The following is a 26,329-nucleotide window of genomic DNA, read 5'->3' on the forward strand; positions in this document are numbered from 1 at the left end:
ATCCAGTGAATGTGTGATAAACTGCTTGGTATATGGAGCAGCTCATATGATCCCTTGGCTGCTGATGTTCATAATCCCACTCATATTGAATAATCCCACTGACCACTCCTAATCCCTTGCTGCTGATGTTCATAATCCCTTGGCTCCTATGATCCACTCCTAATCCCTTGCTGCTGATGTTCATAATCCCTTGGCTCATATTGAATAATCACCACCACTCCTAAGTCCTAATCCCTTGGCTGCTGATGTTCATAAACTGCTTAGCTTAGTATAACCAGTGTGATAACTGAATAATCAGCACCATTCTACTGTGTGTTGCAGGCTAAAGTGTGGCAGTGAACTCAACTTATGTATGAACTTATTCTATATTTGAAATTCTATATCAAGTCTGAAAAGACGTTTCAACGTTCGTTTAAACTTTTAAACTTTGAAAAGTTGGTTCATAACGTTTTAACGTTTTAATAACCATGTACACCATCAGTTATTTATTTCTCGTCTATTAGCTGTTTCAATCCAACTAAAATTAGCTACTGGTTAGCTAGCTAATTCTACTAGCTTTTTAAATCATCTAACTATTAACTCTTTCACATTCAAACATGCCCTAAATAGAGTGCATTCTCTTGTTCATAGTCTTCAAAGATAACTTCTAAAATCTTTTTTAACTATAGAGTCATTTTCTCTTCTATTTATTTTTTATATTACTTTTTATACTTTAGTTAATGGCATAAGCAAAAACTATTATATATATATATATATATATATATATATAAAATATTTGAGAGTATTTCAAATGAGTACGGAAAATGGAGTAAAATATGTCTTTAATATGGTCATTTGACGTACAGAGTATGTGCGGTGTTGAAAATAATGACATATATATAACGTACAAAATTTTTAAAGAGGTAAAGAACGGATATAGATGAGCGGTATGTTACTTATCGCCTAGTTTTAATTCAGAAGTGAGTGAAAAAACATCAAATAGTCGCACGTTGACACTAAATTTCACTGTCCCAGTCCGGTTAATTAGATTTCAATCACCGAAAAAGATCACAAAAACTCACGCGCTGCTTGTTACAACTTACAAATACTACGGAGCAGTTTGAAAGAAACCAATAGCAGCAGTGTGCGATCTTGTTGTAATGTAGAACAACGAGCAAAGAGAGTGTTAAACCCTAGGAGCAGCTAAGGTCAATGTAGATGGAGCGCGGGAGCGCGCACCGTCGAGTCACTAACCTGCTTACATGTAGTGAATGCAGTGGTAGACGCGTGATCACCGGGCGCGCGCTCAGTAAGGCGGCGGCGGCGGATGCGGCGCGCGGTTCGGCGGCGGCCACATCACGTCTTGCGGCTGCGGGTGGCAAGCGGCGTAGATGGGTGCAGCCGGTGGGCCGCACGGCTCCACAGACGGCGCTGCGGAGGCAAGGTGCGGCGCGGGCTTGCGTCGTACGACGTGAGGGCGATGACGCTCTCGCGGCGGCGGCTCCACGGGGACGGGGTGCTGGTGGCCACCTCGGTGCTCGTCCGCCGGGTCGCCGCTGCCGGCGGAGAGCGAGACGGAGACGGAGACAGACGCGTCGTCGTCCGCTGGGAGGCGGTGGAAGGTGGGGTTCGTGAAGGCGGCCGCGACGACGACGACGGTGGACGCGGCGTACAGCGGGCCCGCCACGGCGCCGCCGACGATCTGCCCGTGCGGCCCAGCCAGCGAGATAGAGAGGCACGCGGCGGCGGCGGCGGCCTGCGGCGCCACGGCGGAGATGGCGGGGGGAAGGAACGTGGCGGAGATGGAGAGGATCTCGTACTGCCCGTGCAACATGATGGCGGTCGGGGCGCCGCCCCCGCCGCAGGGCATCGGATGGCGGAGCGACACGTTAGCGACGGCGCCCGTGCCCGCGAGCACGCAGATCCCGAGGTTCCGCCGTGCCGCGAAGCGCGCGAGCGCGTCGGCCACGTCGCAGCCGCAAGGGATCTCGATCACGTGGGGCCGCATGGCGGCGGCGGGTTCCGCCTCCCGCGTGATCACCACGGGTGGCTTCGGCTTGTTCTTGGACCCCGGGGGGCGGCCCCTCCGCTTCTTGGACAACTCGATGCTCGCCCCGTCGCCGCCACCCGACACCGACACCACCAGTGCCCCACCACTGGCGGGCTCCTTCTGCTCGGCGCTCAAGCGGCTATCAACCTCATCGGAGAAGCGCTCCAGCTTCTGTTGCTCACCGTGTCCGCCGTGCTGCTGCTGCTGCTGGCATGGCGGCGGCGGCGGCGTGCTGAAGTGGACGGGCGGCACGTCCATGCGGTCTTGGTGGTACAGGCGCTCCTGACTCATGTCTGTTTTGCCAAGCGACATGAGGAGCTTGGTCGCTAGAAAGAGAGACAACACCAGCAATCGAGCGGTACAAGCTGGAAAGATGTGGCCGCGATAGTGAGAGATGGAGATATGAAGAACACGGGCGGCGGTAAGTGGCGATGGCAGCTGCGAGATGAGAGAGGTCTCTGGACTTCGGTAGGGGGGCGGGATAAGAAAGCGATGGGAGAGAAAGATGAGGATGGCACGGTACCTGGAACAGAAACAGGATGAGCAGGGGCGTCGACGTCGAGGACGAAGGGTAGGCGGTGCCTGCTGCTGCTGCTAGTGAGAGCGTGATCCTTTTATCCTCTTGTCCTTTCATGTATGCCCTCTATTTGCCTGGACCGGACTACCCTAGGGCCTAGTCCCTCTATTGTCCTTTCATGTCTGCCGCTCTGCCCTCTATTTTCAAAATCCTAATTTACACACCTTAAGTTAATTTGAAAACTTAAATCGAGTGGATTTGAGTTTCTAAACCGACCCTTAGAATTGCAGATGCTGTGTGCAACAGGAAACAGACGGAGCAGGGGCCAGGAGGGCAGGCCGCAGAGCCCCACTGGCCACGGCCGGCCACCGCAACGTCCGCTCCGCCCACCCGCAGGTCGCAGGCGCTGGCCCCGACGTCGTCAGTTTCCGGCGGCAATGCAATGCAATGCAACCGGAGCGTGCCTCGAGGTCGAGGGAGGGATTCATGGCGTTGTTGCCCTGCGGCGCATCGGTTCTTGCACCAGGGACCCGCTGCCCGAGACGATACGTACCCGGCGTGGAGATTCGTCAAGGCGTGGGCCTGACGCAGGCGGGATCCGGTCTGGGCTGCCGCCCATGCCCATCGCGTTGATTCATAGTCCGAGGCCCGAGGGGGGTGGCTGGAACGCGCGCGCGCCGGCGTGTATCATGCGGTGCAAGTGCAACAAGCAGCTGGGGCCGCTGGGCGGTCGATCGATACGCAGCCGGGCGGCGGAGACATGACATGGTCCACGTCCATCTGTTCTGAACACACGCTCTGGCCGGCTACAGCGGCGCCGCCGTACGCTGCAGCGGGCTCACGCACGCACGCGACGACCGAGCCAGCAACCAAACAGTACTAGAGGGGCCCGCCGGATGGCTGGAAACGCGCAATGCAATCATCAGGTCGGCGTGCAGGTGCACTGCACGGACACGACAGGCAACCGTCCGACCCTGAATCATGAATGCCGGCGACGGACGGGACGCGATGGATCGGCCAGCGCTAGCCGAGTGGGATTTACCGGACTGCCCATGCCGCAGGCCTACTCGCGCCGTAGCCTGCCTCGCACTGTAGCAGCTGCTTGGAGCTGGCAGTCTGTCACACAGCCACACAGTCACAGGAAGGGTCAGCACAGTGCACGGCGCGTGGAGTTGCATTTGGCATTTGCTCACCTGAACAGCCGCAGGCTGGTCTCACATGCACGTCTTCTGGCCGTCTCTCGTCATCTGGGCTGGTCCTGCTCCCTGCTCCTGTGTGTGCCACTAGCTGCCACAATGCACACAAACGGCAGGTGTCTATCTCTTGATCAGGCCTAAAAGGGGAAGGGGGGCTGAGTCGTCTACACTTCACGAATCATTCACGACATAGAATCACAGACCTCAGCTGCTGTCACGGTCAAAAGTTAACTTCCGCTTCCTCCACAAAAAAAGTTTTACAGCCAGCAACAGCAACCAGTATCTTGCCATGCACCATCAGAGAGAGAGAGAGAAACAAAGAGAAAAAGAAAGCACCACGGGCATGTCATCAAAACGTCTCGCGCTCATCAGTCTGAGCATTATTCTGCACCTGAGTTTTTTGGTATATATATATGTAAGTATGTTTATCGAGGGATTCAGTTCTCTTCAAGTTTTCTTCTTCAACCAACCGTTCGACCCTGACGACGTACGGTAGGCCTCCAGGCTCCAGCTCTCTAGCTAGTACATTGCTTCATAACTCTCCATCTGCTCCTCCCAGATTGGATAAAGCCCACCTGCAAAACATTAGGCTTATTAGCTTCATCAATTAAAAAGTTAATTAATACATTGTAATTACAGAGACATACAGCAGGATATATAGGTGGCATATCCATGAAATTTGTTCAAGTAAAAACAAGAAGAGAGAGAGAGAGAGAGATAGATAGATAGATAGATAGAGAGAGAGAGAGAGAGAGAGATGTACTATAACATAAGAAGCGCCGCCACACATGACATATAGTAGCCCCTGACGACCCCATTATTCTAACAACCCCTAACACAACCCTAGCACTCTCCGGTCGACGTACCAAAGTAGGTCAAGCCTTTTGACGTCGTACGTCTAGCTTTCTGAGCATGCAGACCATTCACGATTTTTCTTATAACAATAAACTAGTTACACAGAATAAAAACACACACAAGATGCCTTTCAAAAAAAAACACACACACACACACAAGAGAATACTATATATATGAAGACTTCTACACCCACAGATATCCACTACATGTTCATATAGTACATACTTATATCGTCCTCTAGTCTGGAGCACATGCATGTCCAGTAGTGTAATTTCAGTGTGACAGACCTAAACATATAGTATATATCCATGCATATTGGTGTGGTGGTCATAATGAAACACAAATGAAAAGCAAGATTTTTGGGTATTATAAATGGCGATGTGTGTTTCAGGAATAAAGAGACAGATAATGTCCAGTCTTTCAATAATATGATCACCTAACAAAACTAACAAAACCTTACATGCAATAAGAGGAACATGCTAGATCGATAAATAGCTAGCATTACTCAGGCAAGGGGGTTCACATGAAATAACTGGGGCTGTGAAGAACTCCATGCAACCAAGAGATCACGACTAAAGCCATGTTTGGAAGCTCGGTAATTTTGGAGTATTGGAGCGATACTATGGTATTTGGTGATACTGTGGTATTAGAAGCCAATAGACCGGTGTTTGGTTGGTACCTGCAAAACATAGTTTTAAAAACCATGGTCTACCCAAAACTATGGTATTTATGGAGTTTTGGAAACTCCACTCTGGACCTAAGTTTTCTTCTGTTCTGTCTACACATACTTTGGTTTTCCAAAGGAACCAAACAGTCTCAGTTTTAAACAATATCGTGGTTTTGCTGTGGTAAAAAAGTAATATTATAGTATTTGTGTCATGTACCATAATAAACTATGGTATTTAAAACTATAGTATTTGAAAAACTGCATCACCAAACATGTCCTAAAATGGTTTGATCAGTTTTAAAGAAAAATGAATATTGTTGGTTCTACAATCATTGGATCCAATCCCAACCAAACTTACTGGTATAAATATCTACATTATTGAATTGGACTATTCCATCTTCATAACCCATAAGATCACGGGCAAAGTCATTCACCTAGTTAGCTATGCATTATTAATTACATATCAATATTTACTTAAAACATGCAGAATTCAAGCCATTGTAGATAAGAAATAAATCAAGAATAAAGGTTCATTGCAAACAAACCATGGGTCAATGTAATAATCAAAATTTTACCTACACATATCTGTCATGCATGAAAGGCTAAAAATAAAGGGACCAAAACTATACATGTCAATATTATGAGAACCAAATGATGGAGAACAATACTATATTGAGGGGACTAGGATTGTATATGTTTACTGGTTTTTCTTTCAAAATCATGAAAATCTATGAAGCACAATGGTGAGGAAAAATAATTGCAACCTTTGCTCAAAGTGGGATGTAATGGTTAATTACATTACACATATATATGATTTTAAGAGAGAGTGGCCAACTACCCCCTCCCCTCATGCCCAAACACACGCACATGCACAAAAAGTATCTTCCTATGAAGTATTTGCAATATTAATTTGGGCAACATTATCTAAAAACAAATTATTGCACCAAGGAAAAATCCTTTTCAAAATTATATTTATAGCTTTCAATATTGTTTTCTACAAAGTGAAATCATTTTTGACGTACATGGCTAATCATGAATTCAGTATTAATAAAATTCAATCAAAGTTCAGCTAGGTTGATTCCATGGATACTAAATGACACATGCTTTTGATATATATGAGCTTTTCCTCACCAAGCCATTGCAAAGATGAAACCTAACATCATTGATTGTTGAATATCACTTCCCTAAATGATAATTATGGCATGTGAGCATTTTAAGAACCTAAATCTCCATCACTAGCATATGAAAACTAGTTATTAAAAATGTGTTATTCGATTTCATCTATGTATGTTTAAAAACATTTTTCTAGCATGTTGCAATGCAAAAGGCTTTTGAAAGCTACATTAGTTAACATAAAAATTGCATGCCAAACCTAGAAAATCCAATTTGTTGAATCATGTGTGAATGACACTGAATAGTTTTGCATTTAAAATATAGAGGGCTTTGTCATAATCGCACATAACACAAAACAAGAGCACTAAGTGTACAATGTGATCAGTGTTGTCATAGACTCATAACCATGACAGTTGTCGATATAATTGAATAATACCATTTTAATTTTATTTTAGGGTGAAACAATGTCAAATTATTTTTTCTTTACTTTCTATCTAAATGTAAAAATACCTTTATATTATTTAAAAAGTTCTATGTTGATAGGTTTTGAGATGTAGCAAAAATGTTGACAACTTTAGAGTTTGAGATGCTCACCTAGTACATGTGCAATTGTGCATTATTAAACAAATTTGAGGATGTAAATGCAACATCCATTCAAATTTTGGCAGCTCAAAAAAAAGGTATCTAGACATGCAAGTTACATGAATTTGGTTGGGAAATTTGAAAAATTAAGGGTATGTTTGGAACTAAATTATTTTGTAGTTTATAGGCAATACTATGGTTTATAGGAGTAATAGAGTATTTTTTTTTGTCATAATGTGTTTGCATGTATTTCTAAAAACCATGTTTTTAAAAACCATGATATACTAGATAGTAGATACTATAGTATTTTTTTGTAGAGTATTGAAAACTCTATTCTAACCCAAAGTTTTCGTTGACATGACTAGCTTTTGCCTAAATACCATGGTTTACAATGTTGTATCCAAACAATAGATATTATTTTAGAGCTGGCCAAAATTATAGTATTACTATAATAATTATAAAGTTATAATAATACCATGTTTTAAGAAACATTATTACCAAACAAACCCCCATGTTTTGTGCGGTTGTAGATGCATGACTACTACACACCAGGGCTCAACTCTTATGCCTACGTTTTGAAAAAAAAATAGTTGTGTGCATTCCTGGTAAGTACAGAGAGGCCACAAGTACGACAATAAAAAAAAAGAAACACTCTTGTCTTTTTTAAAAATAAGCTTTAGTTTTTAGAAACGTTTTGAAGGTTTTATATTTTAAATAAAAAATAGACAGATGTTAGAGCACATGTTTAGAGATCTAAATGCTTAACCTAAACAAATGTTAGGAACTGACATCTTAAAAGGCGTCATGCATCATGTATGGAACTGTCAGCTTAAATGTTGAAATACTTGACCTTACGCTGATCGCAAAAAAAGGCCCTAACGTGTTAGAGCATAGATTTGCCTACAGCATGTACAAGAATAAGGAAAGAGATGCACGTTAGAGCTTTGAAGTGACATGCATGCAAATGAAACGAAACGAAACGCCTTCCTCAGACTCCAGCCAGCTTTAGTCAGGCTGAGAAGTGAGTGCCATGCATGCAATGCAAACGCAACGAAAAGCCTTCTTCACAGACTCCGGCCTGCTTCAGTCGGGCTGAACAGGCCGTATGCTGTATGCAGTCAGGCCAGCTAGTGAAAGATTTCACTGATGGGCCGACCGTGATTGTCCCCGTCCTTGTAGGTTTATTGATACATACTGACCTGACTTAAACTAACGAAGATCACGGCGGGAGCAGAGCGATACGAGTTTCTTTGGGGGTGATTAATCAGTCAGTATCTAGTGCAAATCCCCCGAGCCTGCAACGTCGTGCAAAATACTGACTCCTTTCTTTTGCCCAAATTTCAAGAAATGAAGTAGCCAGATAGTGGTCAGCATGTTCAGTGCCTTCCAAATGTGTCTAGCCCAACCGCTTACAACACGACAGAAAGAAAAGCCGACAGTGACAAAAAAGCACACTTCGGCATTTTGGCATGGTTCTTTGAATTTATCTTTTCTTTCTCCCGGTCTGCACAAAGGTCAGACCATCACACTCGGTGAAGACGTTTAGATGATCGAACACTACTGCTTCTCTTTTTCTTAAAACCATTTTGGAAAAAAAAAACAACAAATTTGCCCGACCTTGACACTTGACAGGTTAGAGTAGTTTGCTACAGACGCCAATCGAACTCCCTATATGAACCAATCCCCCATCCCCCTCCTCTTTTTTTTTTCAATTGCAATGGCGTAATCATACATGATGAATAATTAATCTCTCTACGAACCCAAGCCCGAGCCCAAGCCCCCTTGTATCCTCTCCCTAATCGACCTTATATAAAAAAACGCCCGCCCTGTACTCCTCCGCTGCTGTGTTAATTTACAGCTACTACCGAAACTACGGTTACGACGACTACTACTGCCCTGATATTTACCTTGATCGGCGTAAGAGAAGGATGGGGTCTCCCAACCGCCTACGGGAGCCCCTCCGCCAGCCTGATACCCTCCCTGGTACTGCCGCGCAAACTTACCTGCCTCATCCATGTCATGACCCGAAGAGCTAGGGTTCCAGCTAGACCCTTGCCGCAAGTAACTCTGATTGTCTCCCTCGGGCACAACCGCTGAGCTTACCACCGGGCACATATAGCCCGAGGTTCCAAAAATGCGGTCATACTCCATGCTGGATTTCCCGGCACTGTCAGTGCTGTCGCTGCTGAAAGTGCAGCTTGACCCTGCATCAGAGCTGCTGAACAGCGAGGAGCTGTTGCTTCCGCTAAAGCAGGGTGCTACCGGGTACGATGACGTGTCAGATGTACCCAATGTGTATGTAAGGTTGTGGACCGCATCGTCCTTAGACAGTTGCCCACCTTGGTGCCTGCTCCGGTACCTGCCTCCTCCCGAAGGGAATGATCCTGAACGTGCCATCTGCTTGGGTTTCTTAGCGCGTGCAGAGGTTGGGGCACGCGGTGAACATCTGTTTGAATTATAGTTAAGACGACATCATTTAAGACAGTCAACAGAATCAATATAACGACATGCAGGACAACAAAGCTGACGTAACTGAGAGCAACACAGTATTTACCTTGCATAGAGCAGCATGTATGCACATCTTGACAGGACTTTTTGGACAGACACAGGTTTCACCTACAGACATCATTGAAGGCTATTGAGCTGGAAACATTAGTTCAAGTGGCACATGGCTTATCGTTCTTACATCACCAAATGATTGTATCCATACAAGTAGCCTTTTTCCATAAAAAATGAACCAAAATTTATCAGGATTCCAATGGAAGGTTCCTTCGATGATTAGCAAAAATCCAATTGCATGCAAGGGAATTATTGAATGGAAAAAAAATGATAGATGCTATAACATTGTACCATTTTAAATTCTACCAGTATGCAATACAATGTTACTAGGCAAGTTTAGAAAGTATTGTTTACCTTGTTATCGTCCATCTCGTGCCACTTCCCTTGGGAATCCTTGACATAACATACATAATGACCAGACACAGTTGCATTCCTAACATTGCGGTGGACAACCACAGCATATAAGCTGTACACAGGACTAGAATCATCTGTTCTACACATATACTGGGACAAATTTAAGTGCTCTGGGAACTTGACAGCCTTGCTGATCTTGCCAAGAACACCAGACTGTTCAACAAAAAAAAAAGGATTTGCAGTGAAAGTAAACACTATGATGATGTATAAACTTTGATCCAAAATTAACACAGGAAAAATACTATCCAGACAAAATTAACAATAGCACATGATACCTTAAGCGCCAAGGAAATAACCTAAGAGTGTTAATGGTACCTGATATCTTTTCAGTGCAATTGTCAATATATTTGGGGCCTCTAATATAGTCAACTTCTTTTGGGCACGCTCGTACGAATTACATCTGGTGAAAGTAAATAAATTCAAGATTTTATATAGAAGCAAAAAAAAGGATCAGGTGAGGTATGATTAGGTCAAGCAGATTAGATGAGTAGTCAGTGCTAACTAATGCGTTCATTTCTTAAATAAATCTCAAGTAATGATACCAAGTGATCACCAAACTCAACCCCTACAACAAATGAAGTAAATTGACAAATACTTCAGTTCAAGATCAATTGCTGATTAAGGTCCTTGACTGTGCAACGTGATATATGCAAGCAACATTATAAAAATTCAAGTGCACACTATAAGCATTTAGAGAAGCTACAAAATTATGGAGGGAACCTACCTGCTACAATGGTACCTATTATCACCGTCTAAAATTTCTGAAGATGTAAACCGACGAAGTGCACCATCAAGGGTACTGATATCCCCATCTATTTCAACAGTTAAATCCAAAATACGCTCACTGTGTTTTGAAATGACCTGACACTTCGTACATTTTATCTAGAAAAAAATGGTTAAAACAATATAAATATGCATTTTCATTAGATATTCAATGCTCCAGTACAAATCTGTAGGGCAGGGAAAGGCTGAGTGATCTGCATGAAGAAAACCTTAGATCGCAGATAACCCCCAAATATAAACTGCACCAGAGTTGTTTCTTCAGCTAGCTGCTGGATACCATTTTTCTTGGCTTCCTCCATGCTAGCAGATTGCATATTATCAATTGCATACCTGTTAAAACTTATCATTCAGAGCCGTTTTATGAAATGGGAAGATCTGACCAAATCATTCATTAATACCAATTAATGGGATGTTTTGGATCACCATTTGCTACCAGAAAACTAGCAAACAGTTTTGTTATAAATAGATACCAAAATTGTTCCAGAGTAGCCCGAACCAGGATAATCGCTTGTGTCTCCTCGCACACCATCTAGAGTCGGCCACGTGGCACATTTACTGGTTGGTTAAGGACCCGCGGTCCAAACTGTAGAATAGTGAAACCGAACCCATACCCTAAACAGGGTTGGGAGTAGTATTAATAGGGTAAGTAACTGGGCCAGGCCCATTACACTGGGGGTATGATGGTCATTACAAGGTGAACACCACAAACCCTAGACGGGTAGTCTAACACCCCCCCGCAGTCACAACTCTATCCTGTACAGATGTTGAGACTGGATCGAAAGTCTAAAAAGACACTCGACGGTAACCCCTTGGTGAAGATGTCGGCGAACTGAAGCGTGGTGGGGACGCTGAGAACCCGAACGTCACCGGCAGCGACACGCTCGCGGACGAAGTGCAGGTCGATCTCCACATGCTTCGTGCGCTGATGCTGCACGGGGTTGGTGGAGAGGTAGACCGCGCTGACGTTGTCGCAGTAGACGAGGGTGGCACGCTGAAGGGGACTGTGGAGCTCGTGGAGGAGCTGACGCAGCCAGGAGGCCTCTGCCACGCCGTTGGCCACGGCACGGTACTCGGCCTCAGCGCTGGAGCGAGAGACGACGGGCTGACGCTTGGCGGCCCAAGAGACGAGGTTGGCGCCCAGGAACACGGCGTAACCGGAGGTGGACCGGCGCGTGTCGGGACAGCCAGCCCAGTCAGCGTCGGTGTAGACCACGAGCTCCGACGTCGGGGACGGTCGGAGGAGGAGGCCGTAGTCGAGGGAGCCACGGAGGTAGCGCAGAATGCGCTTGAGCGCGGTGAGATGGGGCTCCCGCGGAGTGTGCATATGCAGGCACACCTGCTGGACGGCGTATGCGATGTCGGGCCTGGAGAAGGTGAGGTACTGGAGCGCGCCGGTCAGGCTCCGGTAGGACGTCGCGTCGGCGACCGGAGGCCCGTCGTCCTCAGAGAGCTTCGCCTGAGTGTCGACAGGCGTGGAGCAGGGCTTGCAGTCAGACATGCCAGCCCGCTCCAGGATGTCGATGGCGTACTGGCGCTGGTGGAGGAAGAGACCCTGGGGCCGACGCTCGGCGGTGATGCCGAGGAAGTGGTGGAGGGGCCCCAGGTCCTTCATCGCGAACTCCCGCTGAAGGGCGACGATCGTGCGGTGTAGAAGGTCGGCGGTGGATGCCGTGAGCACAATGTCGTCGACGTAGAGCAGGAGGTAGACGGTGTCGTCGCCGCGCCGGTAGATGAACAGGGACGTGTCCGACTTGGCCTCAACGAAGCCGATGGAGGCCAGGTAGGAGGCGAAGCGACTGTACCAAGCCCGTGGCGCCTGCTTAAGGCCGTACAGGGACCGGTTCAGCCGGCAGACCAGATCCGGACGGTCGGCGTCGACGAAGCCGGTGGGCTGGCTGCAGTAGACAGTCTCCGTCAGAGTGCCATGGAGGAAGGCATTCTTGACATCTAGCTGATGGATCGCCCAGTCGTGGGAGAGGGCGAGGGAGAGGACGGCGCGAACAGTGGCGAACTTGACGACGGGGCTGAAGGTCTCGTCGTAGTCCACTCCGGGGCGCTGTGTGAAGCCCCGAAGGACCCAACGGGCCTTGTAGCGGTCGAGGGAGCCATCCGAGGTCAGCTTGTGGCGAAATAGCCACTTGCCGGTGACCACATTGGTGCCTGGTGGACGCGGCACCAGGTCCCAAGTGTGGTTGGCCAAGAGGGCCGCGTACTCCTCCTCCATAGCCCGACGCCAATGTGGGTCGGCGAGGGCAGTGCGAACGGAGGAGGGCACCGGGGAAGCGTCGGGTGGGGTGCTGGACGTGGTAGCTGCCAGGATCAGCCGGTCGACGGGGCGGAGAACGCCAGCGGCGCGCCGAGTCACCATCGGGTGGACGTGCCCGGGGTCGCGGTGGATGGCGACCGGGTGGTATACGGAAGACTCGGAGCGCACCGCCGGGACGTCGAGAGCGTCGGGTATGGTCGGCTCGCGACGGTGATAGACGGCGGTGGGGTCGGCGAATCGTGCCGCGCTCGTCGACGGGCCCGAGTCGGGATGTGCCGAGGAAGTGGCGTGGCCACGGCGATGGTAGACGAGGGCGGGGTTGGCGAAGCGAGCCGGGGTCGACGGGGCCGCGCGTGGCGCAGGCGGGGTCGACGGGGCCGCGCGTGGCACAGGCGGGGTCGACGGGGCCGCGCGTGGCGTAGGCGTGGTCGACGTGGCCGCGCGTGGCGCAGGCAGGGTCGACGGGGCCGCGCGAGGCGTAGGCGTGGTCGACGTGGCCGCGCGTGGCGCAGGCAGGATCGACGGGGCCGCGCGTGGCGCAGGCGGGGTCGACGGAGCCGCGCGTGGCGCAGGCAGGATCGACGGGGCCGTGCGTGGCGCGGAAGAGGTCGTAGTGGCCGCACGAGGAGCAGGTAACGGCGCAAGACGGGGAGCTGGAGGTGGGGGAGGAATCGGATCGGACTCGAGGAGGGAGTCAAGATCGGTGGGTGGGGTGGAGCCAGCAAGGGGAAACATATCTTCGTCGAAGATGACATGACGAGAGATGATGATGCGGTGGGAGGTGAGGTCCAGACACCGGTACCCCTTGTGGTCAGGGGAGTAGCCAAGAAATAGACAGCGGGTGGAGCGAGGAGAAAGCTTATGTGGAGCGGTAGCGGAAGTGTTAGGGTAGCAGGCACAGCCGAACACGCGCAGGTGGTCGTAAGAAGGGGCTGTGCCGTACAGGGCAAAGTGAGGTGTAGGGTGGCTCACCGCCTTCGAGGGAAGACGGTTGAGGAGATGGGTGGCAGTATGAAGGGCCTCTGCCCAGTAGGTGGCAGGGAGAGACGCCTGAAAGAGAAGGCAGCGGATCATGTTGGTGGTGGTGCGAATCATGCGCTCGGCCCGGCCGTTCTGAGCAGAGGTGTAGGGACACGAGAGACGCAACTGGACGCCGTGAGTGAGGAAGAAAGAACGGGAGGCGTTGTTGTCGAACTCGCGGCCATTGTCGCACTGCAGGGCACGGACCGGGCGCCGAAACTGGGTGGATACCCAGGCGAAGAAGTGAGTGAGGGTGGTAAACGTGTCGGACTTCAGCCGAAGGGGGAAAGTCCAAAGGAAATGAGAGTAGTCGTCCAGAATGACCAGGTAGTATTTGTAGCCGGAGAGGCTAAGGACAGGAGACGTCCAGAGATCACAGTGGACAAGATCAAAGGCCTGAACAGCCCTAGACGTGGAGGTGGAAAAAGGAAGGCGGGAGTGACGACCGAGCTGACAAGCATGACAGAGGCGCTCAGAAGAGCCCCGAGTATAGGATATGTCTGAGTGGCCGGCAAGCTGGGACATGACGTCAGGTCCAGGATGCCCGAGGCGACGGTGCCAAATGGCGGAGGAGGTGGTGGTAGTAGCAAGAGCATGTGATGTGGTGGTAGTAGTAAGTACAGGAGATGAGGCTACTCTGGTGTGGGGAGTGGAGGGCAAGTGAAGAGAATAGAGGGGGCCGGAGCTGTCACAGCGAGCGAGCACAGCATGTGTGGGAAGGTGGCGTATGGTGAGGCCCCAGGGGTCAAACTCCATAGAGCACTGGTTGTCACTAGTGAAGCGACGAACCGAGAGGAGGGGATGAGTCAGTCCGGGAGCAACAAGGACGTCGTTAACGCAGAATGGTCCTGGAAGAACCGATGTACCTACTGAGGTGACCGGGAGGGTGGAACCGTTGCCGACGACGATGGAGGTAGGATGTGAGGGGTGGGATGGATGGGAGTGGAGTAACGAATTAGTGGTGGGGGTAGTGTGGAAGGAGGCCCCGGAGTCAACTACCCAATCGGTGGTGTTTCGGGGAGGTGGAAGTGGCGAAGGAACTGTGTGAGCGGAGAGGGCCAAAGAAGATGCATTAGGAAGTGAGGGAGATGACACGGGCTCAACCGCTAAGGAGGCGATCGCAGCACGTGGGAAGACAAGCGGTCCAGGCACGTGACGGCCCGCCTGAGGGTGGAGCTCGACGCAGTCCTGGAGAATAGGGTTCCAGGCGGGATCGAAGGACACGAACATGCCCTGGATGAGCTGGCCGTCGTGGAGGAGTGCACGCACACTCACGAGAGCAGCGGGTGAGGTAAAGCTCATGTATAGCGGGGGTGACATCATGAAATCGGTGAGGGTAGAGACACCACTGGTGGGAGAAACGCAACAGCGCGAGTAGCAAGGAGGGAGTAGCAAGGAGGGAGGGTGAGGGGACGACCACAGGGCGCGCGCGGATGGGAGCTGGAGCCGACGGCGCACGACGGCAGGGAACAGGGGGCGCGGTGGGGAGAGCACGCGGCAGCAGTGCCTCCAGTACGGCGCCGGGCGCGGCCGGCTGGAGCAGCGGGCGGGTTTCGTCGGGGTCGCGGCTCCACGGGCGCGGGGCCTCGAGCCAGACTGCTGGGCAGGGGCGCAGAGCAGTCGGTCGGGCGCGCGGACGGCTCGCGCCTGGGGTTGCTCGGCGGCGCAGGGAGCGGCCACGCCGGTGGCTGGGGAGCCCTGCGGGCGGCCGGCGGCTGGAGGGAAGTCGGCGGCGGCGGCTGGGTAGCGGCCACTGAGCACGCCGGCAAGTCGGGCGCGGCGGGGCTCCAGGCGCGCGAGTCTCCGGTCGCGGCCTGGCGCGGTTGGGACAGGGGCTCCAGGCGCGCGAGTCTCCAGTCGCGCGGGTGCGGCGGCAGCGCAGGTCGCTGGAGTGCGCGGGTGTCGCGCGCGGCGTCGGGAGCGGCGGCCCTGGTGGCGGGCGCGGCTGCGGGAGCGGCGGCCCAGGCGGTGGTTGGCCTGGTCTCGGATCCGGCGGGTGCAGGGGTTCCTGGGCGCGGATCCGGCAGCCCAGGCGGCGCCCGGCGGTGGGGAAGGAGAGAGGAGAAGAGGAGCCGGCGGCTGGCGGCTGGGAGGGAGGAAGGAGAGGGTAGCCGGCGGCTGGGGCAGGGGCCGGCAGCTGCAGTGGAAGGAAGACCTAAACCTAATCTGATACCATGTAGAATAGTGAAACCGAACCCATACCCTAAACAGGGTTGGGAGTAGTATTAATAGGGTAAGTAACTGGGCCAGGCCCATTACACTGGGGGTATGATGGTCATTACAAGGTGAACACCACAAACCCTAGACGGGTAGTCTAACACAAACACCGACAGTCAGATACTAAATTATAGGGAAGAAAATTAAAGAATAAATATGAAGAGTTCCCTTTCCAAAGGCAACAAAGTATGTTGCTAGGGAATACATCAGTTCTTGTTTCAATAAATAGCCCCAGATAATACTCTCGGTCACAGTGATATTATATGTTTAGCAACCAAAAAAATCAACAATAAAAAATCAGGTGTGTAATATTTTCTGTTCAAAGATTACAAGAGTATACTGAGTTACTGACCACGAAAGCAACAATAATAGTTTGGTAAAATACCTCTTAAGGGTTTCCCATTTATAGTATATTAGTAAAGGGCAGACCTATTGCCGGAGGTTCTCACATGAGTCAGTCTGGGGAAAGGAATAAACCAAGGCAAGCCTTCCTCCCGCAAATGCGGAGAGGCTTCTTCAAACCCGCGACCTAGTGGCTTAGTGAGACAACTCTCACCATTGCACCAGGCCTGCCTTTCGAGTTATAGAATATTAGTAGGTAAAATAATCTTTCAATGTGCTGTGCATGAACAAATCAACTGAGTTTTCATGAATTAGGTATGCAATCAACAATATTATGCGAAATAGCATCAATAATTCAATATAATATGTGCTATATGTTCTAGGCAGTTAAATGAAAAACAAAATCTCACCTCATAAATTCATGGGCATCCTCTTCCTCGCCCTGGCCAAAACTGACCCCAATCTCATTCAAATGATATAGTATTCCAGTAGGTGATACTGGAGATTTTCCTTGTTTGCCCTCTATCAAGACCTTTTCCAACTCACACATGAAGCACCATTCAGTTTTAGAACCTAGAAAAATACAAAAGTGTTACACTAATTAGCCAAAGAACAGAATGTAACAAATAAAATGCAGAACAAGTATAAATTACAATTTTGTGAATGATATCCTTCTAAAAGATATGCCGTAAGTGGCCGGGTAAATGCCAAGCACTGAAGAATAGCATTTGCATAGCAGCTGCAAAGAAACAAAGGTAGAAATGTTAGGCAAAGAAAACAGCATTAAGTGCCACGCTAAAATTCCACAAAGAATTTCCATTTAATAAAGGGCCTAATATATGCGATTATAAATTTGTTACTGTAACATGTTTAGTACTATAAAAAAAGACAAACTCAGTGCTGGAAGCTGCCAGTCCAACCTGAGTGGGATCTAGGGAAGTGATAAACCGAGGCAAACCTTCCCCCGCAGATGCGGAGAGACTGCTTTGAACCCGCAACCTAGTGACTTATAATGCAGTATAATTCATTAGACATGATGCAAACAATATACAATCTCCTGAGAAGAGACAACATTTTTTTGGATAACAAAACTTTAAATCAACACAGGGAGAAAACTATATAAAGTGTCGTTATCACAAAAGCCCGGAAACTAGTGTCCACCACTACTGTCATGCATGTAGAACACATATTGTGTTGGAACTAGGGTTACAGAGGTAGTACGAGTGGTAGGTTTGAGGTCTAGGAAGTAGGAACAGGACCCTGGCGCTTGGGCGCCGCCGTCCCAGGCTTTAGGGCTGCTAGCAGGGGTGGCGTGGTAATATTCACGTAATGAACCCTGGACTTGGTCGGCCACTCTGCCTCGCAAGCTTGCTCGGCGGGGACTTGGTCGGTCGCTCCACCTACTTCGGGTACCCTGTCCCCGAGTACCTGACAGCGCCCACGGTAGGGTGATGGTGTGCAGGAAGAGCATCCTCAAGGAAGCTGTGGATCGGGGATGGGGAGTGTGGGAAGGCAATCTGGTGGATGGGTACGAACATGGTTGACGCAGGTGGCACCAAGACGGAGATCGGCGATGGAAGGGGTGTCGTGGCAGATGGGAAGGGAACAATGGTGGTGGTAGTGGATGGCGTGGCGGTGGTGGGAAGGGGGTAGCCACCATAGCCTGACATGTCATAGGGGAAAGTAGCAGCACTGGTGGTGGCAGAAGCTGAAGGCGACGGTGGTTGCAGTGTCTTGCTGGACATGCCATTGATGGCGGCGGTGAGGGCGGCGAACTGCTGCACCATTAGTTGTTGGAATGCCATGAAGTCCGCCTGTGAAATTGGGCCGATGGCAGTAGCCCTCGCATCAATAGTTGTGGCGATGGTGGAGGTGGTGGGTGGTCCTAATCCCGGCGGCACATCGTTAGAACCTGGCATCTCCGATACCAGATTGTTGGAACTAGGGTTACAAAGGTAGTACGAGTGGTAGGTTTGAGATAGACCTATTCAAACGTCGGGTCGGGTTTGGATCTGGTCAAGGTCGGGTCGTGGGCCATTTATCATGGCCCATACCCGACCCGTGCCTAGTGTCGGGTCGGCTGTGCCTCCGTGTTTGACGTGTTGGGTCGGGTTTTTTGGCTTTGGGTCGGGTTTTTTTCGAGTTGGGTCGGATTTTGGATCAAAAATCGCGGCCCGTACCCGGCCCGTGAATTATTACGGGTCAAAAATTATGGCTCGTACCCGCCCATTGCATTGGTCGGGCCAGGCCGGGTTTTTTTCGGGCGGGTCGGGTCGGGTTGGTCGGATCGGGTGGCCCATGATCAGGTCTAGTTTGAGGTCTAGGACAAGGAACCCGATGCTTGGGCAGTGGCGGCCCAGGCTTTAGGGCTGCTGGCATGGGTGGCGCGGGACTGTTCACGCGATGAACAGTGTGCGGGTAAATAGCATCGCGGATGAACAGTACCTCGAATGAACAATACACTGGTAAACAACGGATGGGTTGGGGGAAGCACGGGCGAGATACTTGGCTGCTTGGTTTATTCCTTCGCCTACACTGGTAAACAACGGATGGGTTGGAGGAAGCACAGGCAAGATACTTGGCTGCTTGGTTTTCCTGTTTTCCTTAGCCAAAAGGGGCAATATATATGGCTGAGATAGCAGCCTCAAACTCTATCTAAGACTAACAACCTGATCTTAACAAACTCTATCCGTTCTAACAAACTCTATTCGATCTAACAAACTGAGCAAACTAACAAACTATATCCATTTTATCTTGTGGTTGCGACGACGGTATGGGATGTCGGTCATAACATATTGGAACTCAATCCCCAAGCTGCTTTGGCTCAAAACTTGAAACTAAATTATTGTTGAAGCATCAGTTTGAACACATAATCCTATGGTGGCAATTCCATGTGGATAGTTTTATTTTCATCAGTGATTCTGGTGTCAGTTTCTCCATAGCAATTGCCTAATCTGATTTAAACCATCCTTGTGAACACAGTTTGAATGGAAGTGTGTTAACATGTGTTTGAGAAAAAAAGGAGTGTTAACATTTGTATAATATAATTTGCTAGCTCCCATGGGTATTTGGAATTCAGTAGAGGAACAATCATATTGCAGCCAATGGTGTACAATCATACACAAACACTAGCACAACCGTGTCATCGTCATTGTAAAATTATATTACATGGAATCTTTCTGAATGAAAATTTGAGTCATGTATCTTCCGTATCCATGGTACAGTAGAAAAAGCACTACTACAGATAAATTACATTAAGATAACATCAAATTCATAGAACCATATTCATATTAATACAACTTACAAGGAAATTCAAGCATTACTGACTAATGTGCAGAGCTGCAGTCTGCAAGCCTATTATTAAGTTACATGTATCAACCACTTCAACTCAAAAGTTTAAGCTAATAGAGAGATATGAACAATTCACTTATATTATATTCAAATACTCCCCCTCACGTTGAACCTCTCTTGGGTGTTAGACGTGGAATAGGAGCGAACAACAAATATTTTTATTTAATTGTGCTAAATAGGATTCAAACTTGAGACCTCTAGCTCTGATAACCCAAAAGCCTAAACTGGTAAAAAGAAGTGGACAATTCACTTATATTATATTCCAACATCTAGGTATTCACTACACTATAAGCACTACCAGCTTAGTTATGTTCCTCTAAGTTTATAGTGTGTGTTCTGGTTCAATAACTATATTATTATATTGTGCTATACAAATGCTAATAGGCTCTCCATTCATAATGCAATGAGAATCAACCAAAACTTAGTAATGTGCAAACATTAACATTAAATGCATTTTAAAAGCCAGCGATACCATCTCATTTATTTCTTCTCAATTCTCATCTGTATTCATTTGAATCCCACACTTCAGCATATTCAATGAATACATGAAACACATCAATAAAGTGAAGTACATGCAAAGTACGATAGAATGAAGTGAAAAAATGGCCCAGCTCAGGGATTAACACATCAATAAATTCTATGAAATGTGTTCGATAAAATATAGCTAAAAAATCCAGCCCTTCAAACTTTAATGGAAGAAACAAATTAATTAGTTTCAGAATGTGTTTTAAGGAAACATTACAGAAGTAATGCAAATATTAACACTCTCCAAATGAGCCTATGCAGAACCACATAATAGAAGCAAAATTATGTTCATTTACATATAGCATATGTGTAGAAAGATAGAAAGAAATTGTGGCACACATCAGTTAGGTTATACACCTCAAATAATATGGTTCATATATGCAATTATAACTGAAGCATTAATCACTTACCTATTCCCGAGGTTGCAAAGACCAAATGGGTGCAATTCCAACTTGTTGAAGCTGTAGAGCTCAACAAATTTTTTGTATGCAAAAACCGTCTGAGAAATTTGGATAATCATTAGGCAATGTGATTGTATCGAGGTATGCTTTAATGATTATTTGAGCTGCCCAGTTCTGTTTACCGATTCTGTTGGATAATTCCTCGCAGCTATTGTAGTTGTTTGTTGTCTGGCATAATTCTTCTCTGTTGATGAATTATGTGGCATCAAACCTGAGCTCTCTGGCCTAGCACAGGGACCAGGAGGATCATCTTCTCTTTTAAGTTGGTTACTTGCCAAACAATATGTACCACTTTGAGCGGAAGGAACTTTGTCAACAGCTGGCATGCATGGCAATTTTCTTAAGCTTTCATGGTTTTCTGTGCCAAGAGCTTGCTTGTTGGATTGCTCCGGTTCAGGTTCCAACCCAACATGCTGGTCATGAGCAGGACAAGAATTTTCATGAACAGTGCCATCACAAACTTTGCAAATTTTACTTGAAGTTGAAAGCTTCGAATAATCAACAGATTCTGCCTTCCCAGTAAACTGAGAATACAGCATGTCTTTATTGTCATCACAAATTTGGTAGGTAGTGGATGCCCCAGAGGGCATATCCTTAAGCCCTACTCCAGCCATAACATTTTCAGGTGTATCATCTTGTGTGGCACCATGACCTAGAGGATGGCATTGATCTTTGTGGCCATTTCTCCAGTGATCTATCTGACATTTTAAGGTGCTGCAACCAACAAGAAGGAAGTTACTTAAAAGAGTGGAGTACAAGACTGCAAGAAGTTACTGAAGTAAAACAATTCACAAAATAGAGCTCTCTGATTCCACACATAAAAAGAAGTTACGGATGTACCCTTTTGAATAAGCGAACTTAAATCTGATGTCGTATAATGTATGTTACATTATAGGAGATAAATGCATCAAATTTGTGAAACAGAAGTCCTAATGCCTAAGAGAGCTGGTTTCAGGTTTCATTTCTATGAAAGTAGCTGGATATACCTTTGAAAGAAACATTGCTAGTATAAGCAGCACAGTTCAGTGACTAGAACAATTTGTGCATGCACTAATCGCTATAGTGAACTTGAGAACATAAATTACCTAGGCTTCACCTTATAGTAACACAAGAAATATTGTAAGACAAACATAACCGGGAAATATAGAGAAAATTTGCTCCTCAACAAATATAGTAACTCAAAAAAAAAACCTGAAAATATCATTATTTCATTTGATACGCTCCTACCTTGTTGGAATCACTCCTCGCTAGGTGGTGTTTATCTCAAACACTCACGGACTAACTTTGGTGTACACGTACATTTAAGAACAGAATTGCACAAGCTAACAAACTTTTTTTGGTCGATGTCTGCCTCTGCCAGCATGACGTTTTTCCTTTCATTTATAGACTCAAGAGTACATGCAATAGATAACAACCGGCCAGCATCCCACTCAGCCGAGAATGGCTCCATGATCATAATCTAATGCAAGATGCATACGACATGCAAGCCACACGCTCTACCATGAACTCACTTCGTGCCTTGACTCCTCCATCTCAACTATGAGCGGGTCTCATGCCATTTTTCCATGCTCTTCGGCCACTTCTCGCTCACCATACCACCACTTCATATGGCAATGTCATATCGCACAACATATCAGCTAGAACTTAACTAACCTATACGTATCTCACGTACACATCTCCTGCTAGAATGTGACCTACTCTTACACTAGCTAGCTACATGTAGAATGGAATACAAACATGCAACCTTGCCAAGATTAGTTCTAACAATTTCCCCCTTAATCTTGATTCTCCAACCTTGAACAACTTTAGAAGAGTAGGTTTGTAACCTTGCGCAAATAAAGCATTTTTCTCCTTCCCCTTTTCTTTCTTTGGACATTCCCAAGCATAATATCCATAATCTTGACAATTGTAAAATTGTACCTTGCTCTTGCCTTTGCGTCCTTCGCCACAGCCACGCCCACGACCTTGCACTCTTGCCATGAGGAGTTGTTCTTCTACTTGGACCACCCGTCCCTTGAGCAGGTCTTCATGCGCCTTTATTGATCCAATGGCCTCCTTCGTGGTCATCTTGTTGATGTCATTGAACAACACCATCGACAAAGCAAGTAAGCAACGTTGATAAACTTGGTGGAGACAACTCGCAACAGCTTCTTCACAACGTACTTCTCCATGGCATCTTCGAGCTCACGAATCCACGCAACAAACATCATGATCTTCTCCACGAAGTCATCCACGGACTCTGCATCATCCATCTTGAGATTATCAAAATAAAGACACAAGGATTGGATCCTTGCCTCTCGGATGCGCTCAATGCCCACATGCATGGAACAATGTAGCCCACACATCAGTGGCGATCTCCTCCACAACGTGTAGTGGTGTCTCGTTGTCCCCACATGCATGGAACAATGTAGCCCACACATCAGTGGCGATCTCCTCCACAACGTGTAGTGGTGTCTCGTTGTCGACAGCTTGGAAGATGATCGATAAGGCCAGTTGGTCCATGCCATCATCAACGGCCTCAGCAGCCCCACGAACAACAACACCCCATGTGTGGTTAGTTCGCAGGATGTACTTCATCCTACCGGGAGCGGGAGCCTCCCCGTCGTCATTGTCGCTGGGTTGCCAAAGCCACCACTCGACTTGGCTTTGCTCGATGAGGACTCGTTGTCGCTTGCTTGGCAGTGTGTATAGCCCTCCGCCCTTGCTACTGTCATTTGACATATCCATAGGATCGCTAACTCGCTCTGGTATCAATTGTTGGAATCACTCCTCGCTAGGTTGTGTTTATCTCAAACACTCATGGACTCACTTTGTTGTACACATACACACAAGAACAGAATTGCACAAGCTAGCAAGCTTTTTTTAGTCGACGTTTGCATCTGCCAACACATCGTTTTTCCTTTCATTTATAGACTCAAGAGTACATGCAAGAGATAACAACCGGCCAACACCCCACTCAGTCGAGAATGACTCCATGCTCCTATACTAATGCAAGATGCATACGGCATGCAAGCCACACGTTCTACCACGAAATCACTTCGTGCCTTGACTTCTACTCCATCTCCACTATGAGCGAGTCTCACGCCATTCTTCCATGCACTTCGGCCACTTCTCGCAGCACCATACCACCGTTTCATACAACAACATCGCATCACACGACATATCAACTAGAACTTAACTAGCCTATACATATCTCACGTACACATCGCCTGCTAGAATGTGGCCTACTCTTACACTAGCTAGCTGCATGCAAAATGGAATACAAACATGCAGAAACATATGGATCAAGATTAGTTCTAACATACCTAACCTTTTTTTAAATGAAAAACAATAAAAAATGCAATTCTTAAGACACTGTGGACCCATGCATCACACATCTGTTTCGGGCAGTTGGAGAACTAGTAGCATGCAAGGTACTCCTAAAGGTGGAAAACAAGATCTTCCATTGAAATCCAACTTCATAATTGAACAAATTGACAGTTGACATTGGCTCAAATATAAGCAATCCAACACTGAAAATCACACAGATGTCTTGCATAATTCAAATTACCCATGCTTAAAACTTTGCAACCCCATAATATCGAAGTATAGATCATTGCAACATATATACAGACAAAAAAGGTAGCCTCAACTTCCTAGAAACTGGTTTTGGATGTTAACTCATCATTTTATAAAATGGCTGAATTGTTCAACTTGTACAGAAATGTAGACAAAAATTGAACCACCTGTCCAGCGTAAATTTCCAAAATATGGGAATCACTGCTCAATAAATGAAGACAAGATTCTGCTAATGCATGCCAATTCTAATGTAACTTATATCTGAAAACAGCATCCACGTTCAGAATCCGTTGGGCCTAAGTAGGCACTTGTAAATGAAATAGCTGGTGAAATAATAAGTTTATCTTAAAAAATTCAAACACAAGTATCAGAGAGGCAATTGCTGCTTTCGGCCTATTCTTGCTGAACAAATAATTTGTAGAACAATAAGCAGTCGGGGGTAACCAGTACTCTGTCACGCTTAGGACAAAAAAATGATCGGGGGGAACAAACAAATCACACTATAAGTCCACTGATACTGTACTAAGTACCAACCCCTACAAAGCACCAAAACTCCCTAGTGCAAAAATCAAGAGCTCATCGCGCAATGTAGCAACGTATGAATCAAAGAGGAAACAAAAAATTCATCGCCAGAGAGAGAGAGAGAGAGAGAGAACAAGAGCATGACGAGAGCTCACTGACCAGTACTTGACACTCTTGCATCGCTTGCACCGGAGCGTCGTTGGCTTGGAGCACATCGCACAGACGCCCTTCCCCGCCGTAGGGGAGGCCACCGTCGCCGCCGCCGCCGCCGCCGCCTCAGCCATCACCTCCTTCGGCGCAGGAGGCACCTCCTGCGCCGCCCACAGCGAGGGTGCCTCCGGCAAGTCGGACGAGCGCACAAACCCGCCGTACTGCCCGTAGTAGTAGGCCTCCTCCCTCGCGATGGTCTCCTCTTCCGCCGCCGCGAGCAACGCGAGGCGGCGTACCTCCTCGTTCCGCGCTTCCATGCGCTGCAGCCACCTGGTGGCCAGCGCTCCCAGCGCTACGAGCGCCAGGGCGGCCACGAGCGCCACCGCCTTGGGCACCTCCATCCCCGGAAGGTCGGACTCTCTGAGTCCAACCTCACTTCAGTGGATCCTCGCCGAGCATAGCAGCAGCCTTGCCCCGCAAGCGCGCGCCGCCGCCCGCGGTGAGGAATGGGGGTGAGGGATTTAGGGTTCGACGGGGCGCCCCCCTCTCGCCCTCGCCCCCTTATGATGGCCCGGACTGGTAACGGAAGACGCGGAAGGCTCCGGAAGGCGGCGAGGGGGGCTGCCGCGCGTCGGCGTCCGTTTCCGGGGCTCTCCAGCCCAGAGAGGGTGGCGTGAAAACGCGAGGGGGGGAGTAGCCGCGCGGCGCGCAGGCCAGAGAGCCTCAGAGCCCCAGCGGGGAGTGCGGTAGTAACGGCTGTATTTTCCCTTTCGGCGCGTCGCGGAGCGAGCGAGCGGCAGCCGTCAGGGCGAGGGGAGCGCGCCGCTAAGCATCGGGTTCCCCCGCAGCTGATGCGGGCCGTCCGATGGCCTGGCAACGGCGGAAGGAGCGGCGGGAAACTATACAGGGGTGGCTGCCCGTTGGTTCCCGGCCATCGCGCGAACGGCAGAATTAACAGGGTTGATCGTTTGAATGGCGCTGTAGCTGTAGAGTGTGTAGACTGAACAGAATTGCAGAATTAGAATTTTCTTTTTGATTTGATGAGGGAATTGCAGAACTAGAATTTGCTTTTTGATTTGACGAGGGAGTTGCAGGATTAGAATTTAGCAGGCCATTTTTTACTCCAGATAATAGTTAGTAGTCCTTTAATGCTTCCAAAAATGCAAGTGATATAATCAGCATTGTTTAATTGACTACTAGTG

The 26,329-nt window shown here is 48.2% G+C and overlaps 3 protein-coding genes across 5 annotated transcripts; all 3 read right to left on the bottom strand.

Moving 5' to 3' along the window:
• Positions 1-922: 922 nt before the first annotated feature.
• LOC100286078 (uncharacterized) lies at positions 923-2,970 on the bottom strand. Of its 2 annotated transcripts, XM_008653364.3 has the most exons (2): positions 2,553-2,970; positions 923-2,394 (listed from the first exon to the last, which is right to left on the bottom strand). In XM_008653364.3, the coding sequence occupies exon 2, from the start codon at positions 2,339-2,341 to the stop codon at positions 1,286-1,288; it is 1,056 nt and encodes a 351-aa protein (XP_008651586.1). In that variant the 5' UTR covers positions 2,342-2,394; positions 2,553-2,970; the 3' UTR covers positions 923-1,285. The 2 variants fall into 2 exon arrangements, with proteins under 2 accessions (XP_008651586.1, NP_001152438.1); NM_001158966.1 differs by lacking the exon at positions 2,553-2,970 and having other exon boundaries at positions 1,001-2,530.
• Positions 2,971-3,954: 984 nt separating this feature from the next.
• LOC103634170 (ubiquitin carboxyl-terminal hydrolase 18) lies at positions 3,955-25,902 on the bottom strand. Of its 2 annotated transcripts, none has more exons than XM_020541292.3 (12): positions 25,137-25,902; positions 21,020-21,611; positions 20,847-20,935; positions 17,214-17,299; positions 16,971-17,133; positions 10,925-11,045; positions 10,657-10,814; positions 10,248-10,332; positions 9,873-10,085; positions 9,514-9,575; positions 8,867-9,405; positions 3,955-4,317 (listed from the first exon to the last, which is right to left on the bottom strand). In XM_020541292.3, the coding sequence occupies exons 1-12, from the start codon at positions 25,526-25,528 to the stop codon at positions 4,262-4,264; spliced, it is 2,556 nt and encodes an 851-aa protein (XP_020396881.1). In that variant the 5' UTR covers positions 25,529-25,902; the 3' UTR covers positions 3,955-4,261. The 2 variants fall into 2 exon arrangements, with proteins under 2 accessions (XP_020396881.1, XP_020396882.1); XM_020541293.2 differs by having other exon boundaries at positions 9,299-9,405; positions 25,137-25,860.
• Positions 17,313-20,840, bottom strand: LOC109940916 (uncharacterized). The gene has a single exon (XM_020541294.1). The coding sequence runs from the start codon at positions 18,477-18,479 to the stop codon at positions 17,961-17,963; it is 519 nt and encodes a 172-aa protein (XP_020396883.1). The 5' UTR covers positions 18,480-20,840; the 3' UTR covers positions 17,313-17,960.
• Positions 25,903-26,329: the final 427 nt, after the last annotated feature.

Source organism: Zea mays, chromosome 7 (genome assembly GCF_902167145.1).
Source record: "Zea mays cultivar B73 chromosome 7, Zm-B73-REFERENCE-NAM-5.0, whole genome shotgun sequence".
Lineage (NCBI taxonomy): Eukaryota > Viridiplantae > Streptophyta > Magnoliopsida > Poales > Poaceae > Zea > Zea mays.

Coding starts and splice junctions, on each gene's coding strand:
- LOC100286078 (XM_008653364.3), bottom strand. CDS start 2,341: ATGTCGCTTGGCAAAACAGACATGAGTCAGGAGCGCCTGTACCACCAA.
- LOC109940916 (XM_020541294.1), bottom strand. CDS start 18,479: ATGCCAGGTTCTAACGATGTGCCGCCGGGATTAGGACCACCCACCACC.
- LOC103634170 (XM_020541292.3), bottom strand. CDS start 25,528: ATGGAGGTGCCCAAGGCGGTGGCGCTCGTGGCCGCCCTGGCGCTCGTA. Junction 11,046..16,970: donor GATGCCCATGAATTTATGAG/GTGAGATTTTGT, acceptor AAGTTTTAACAG/GTATGCAATTGATAATATGC. Junction 10,815..10,924: donor GGGGTTATCTGCGATCTAAG/GTTTTCTTCATG, acceptor ATTTTTTTCTAG/ATAAAATGTACGAAGTGTCA.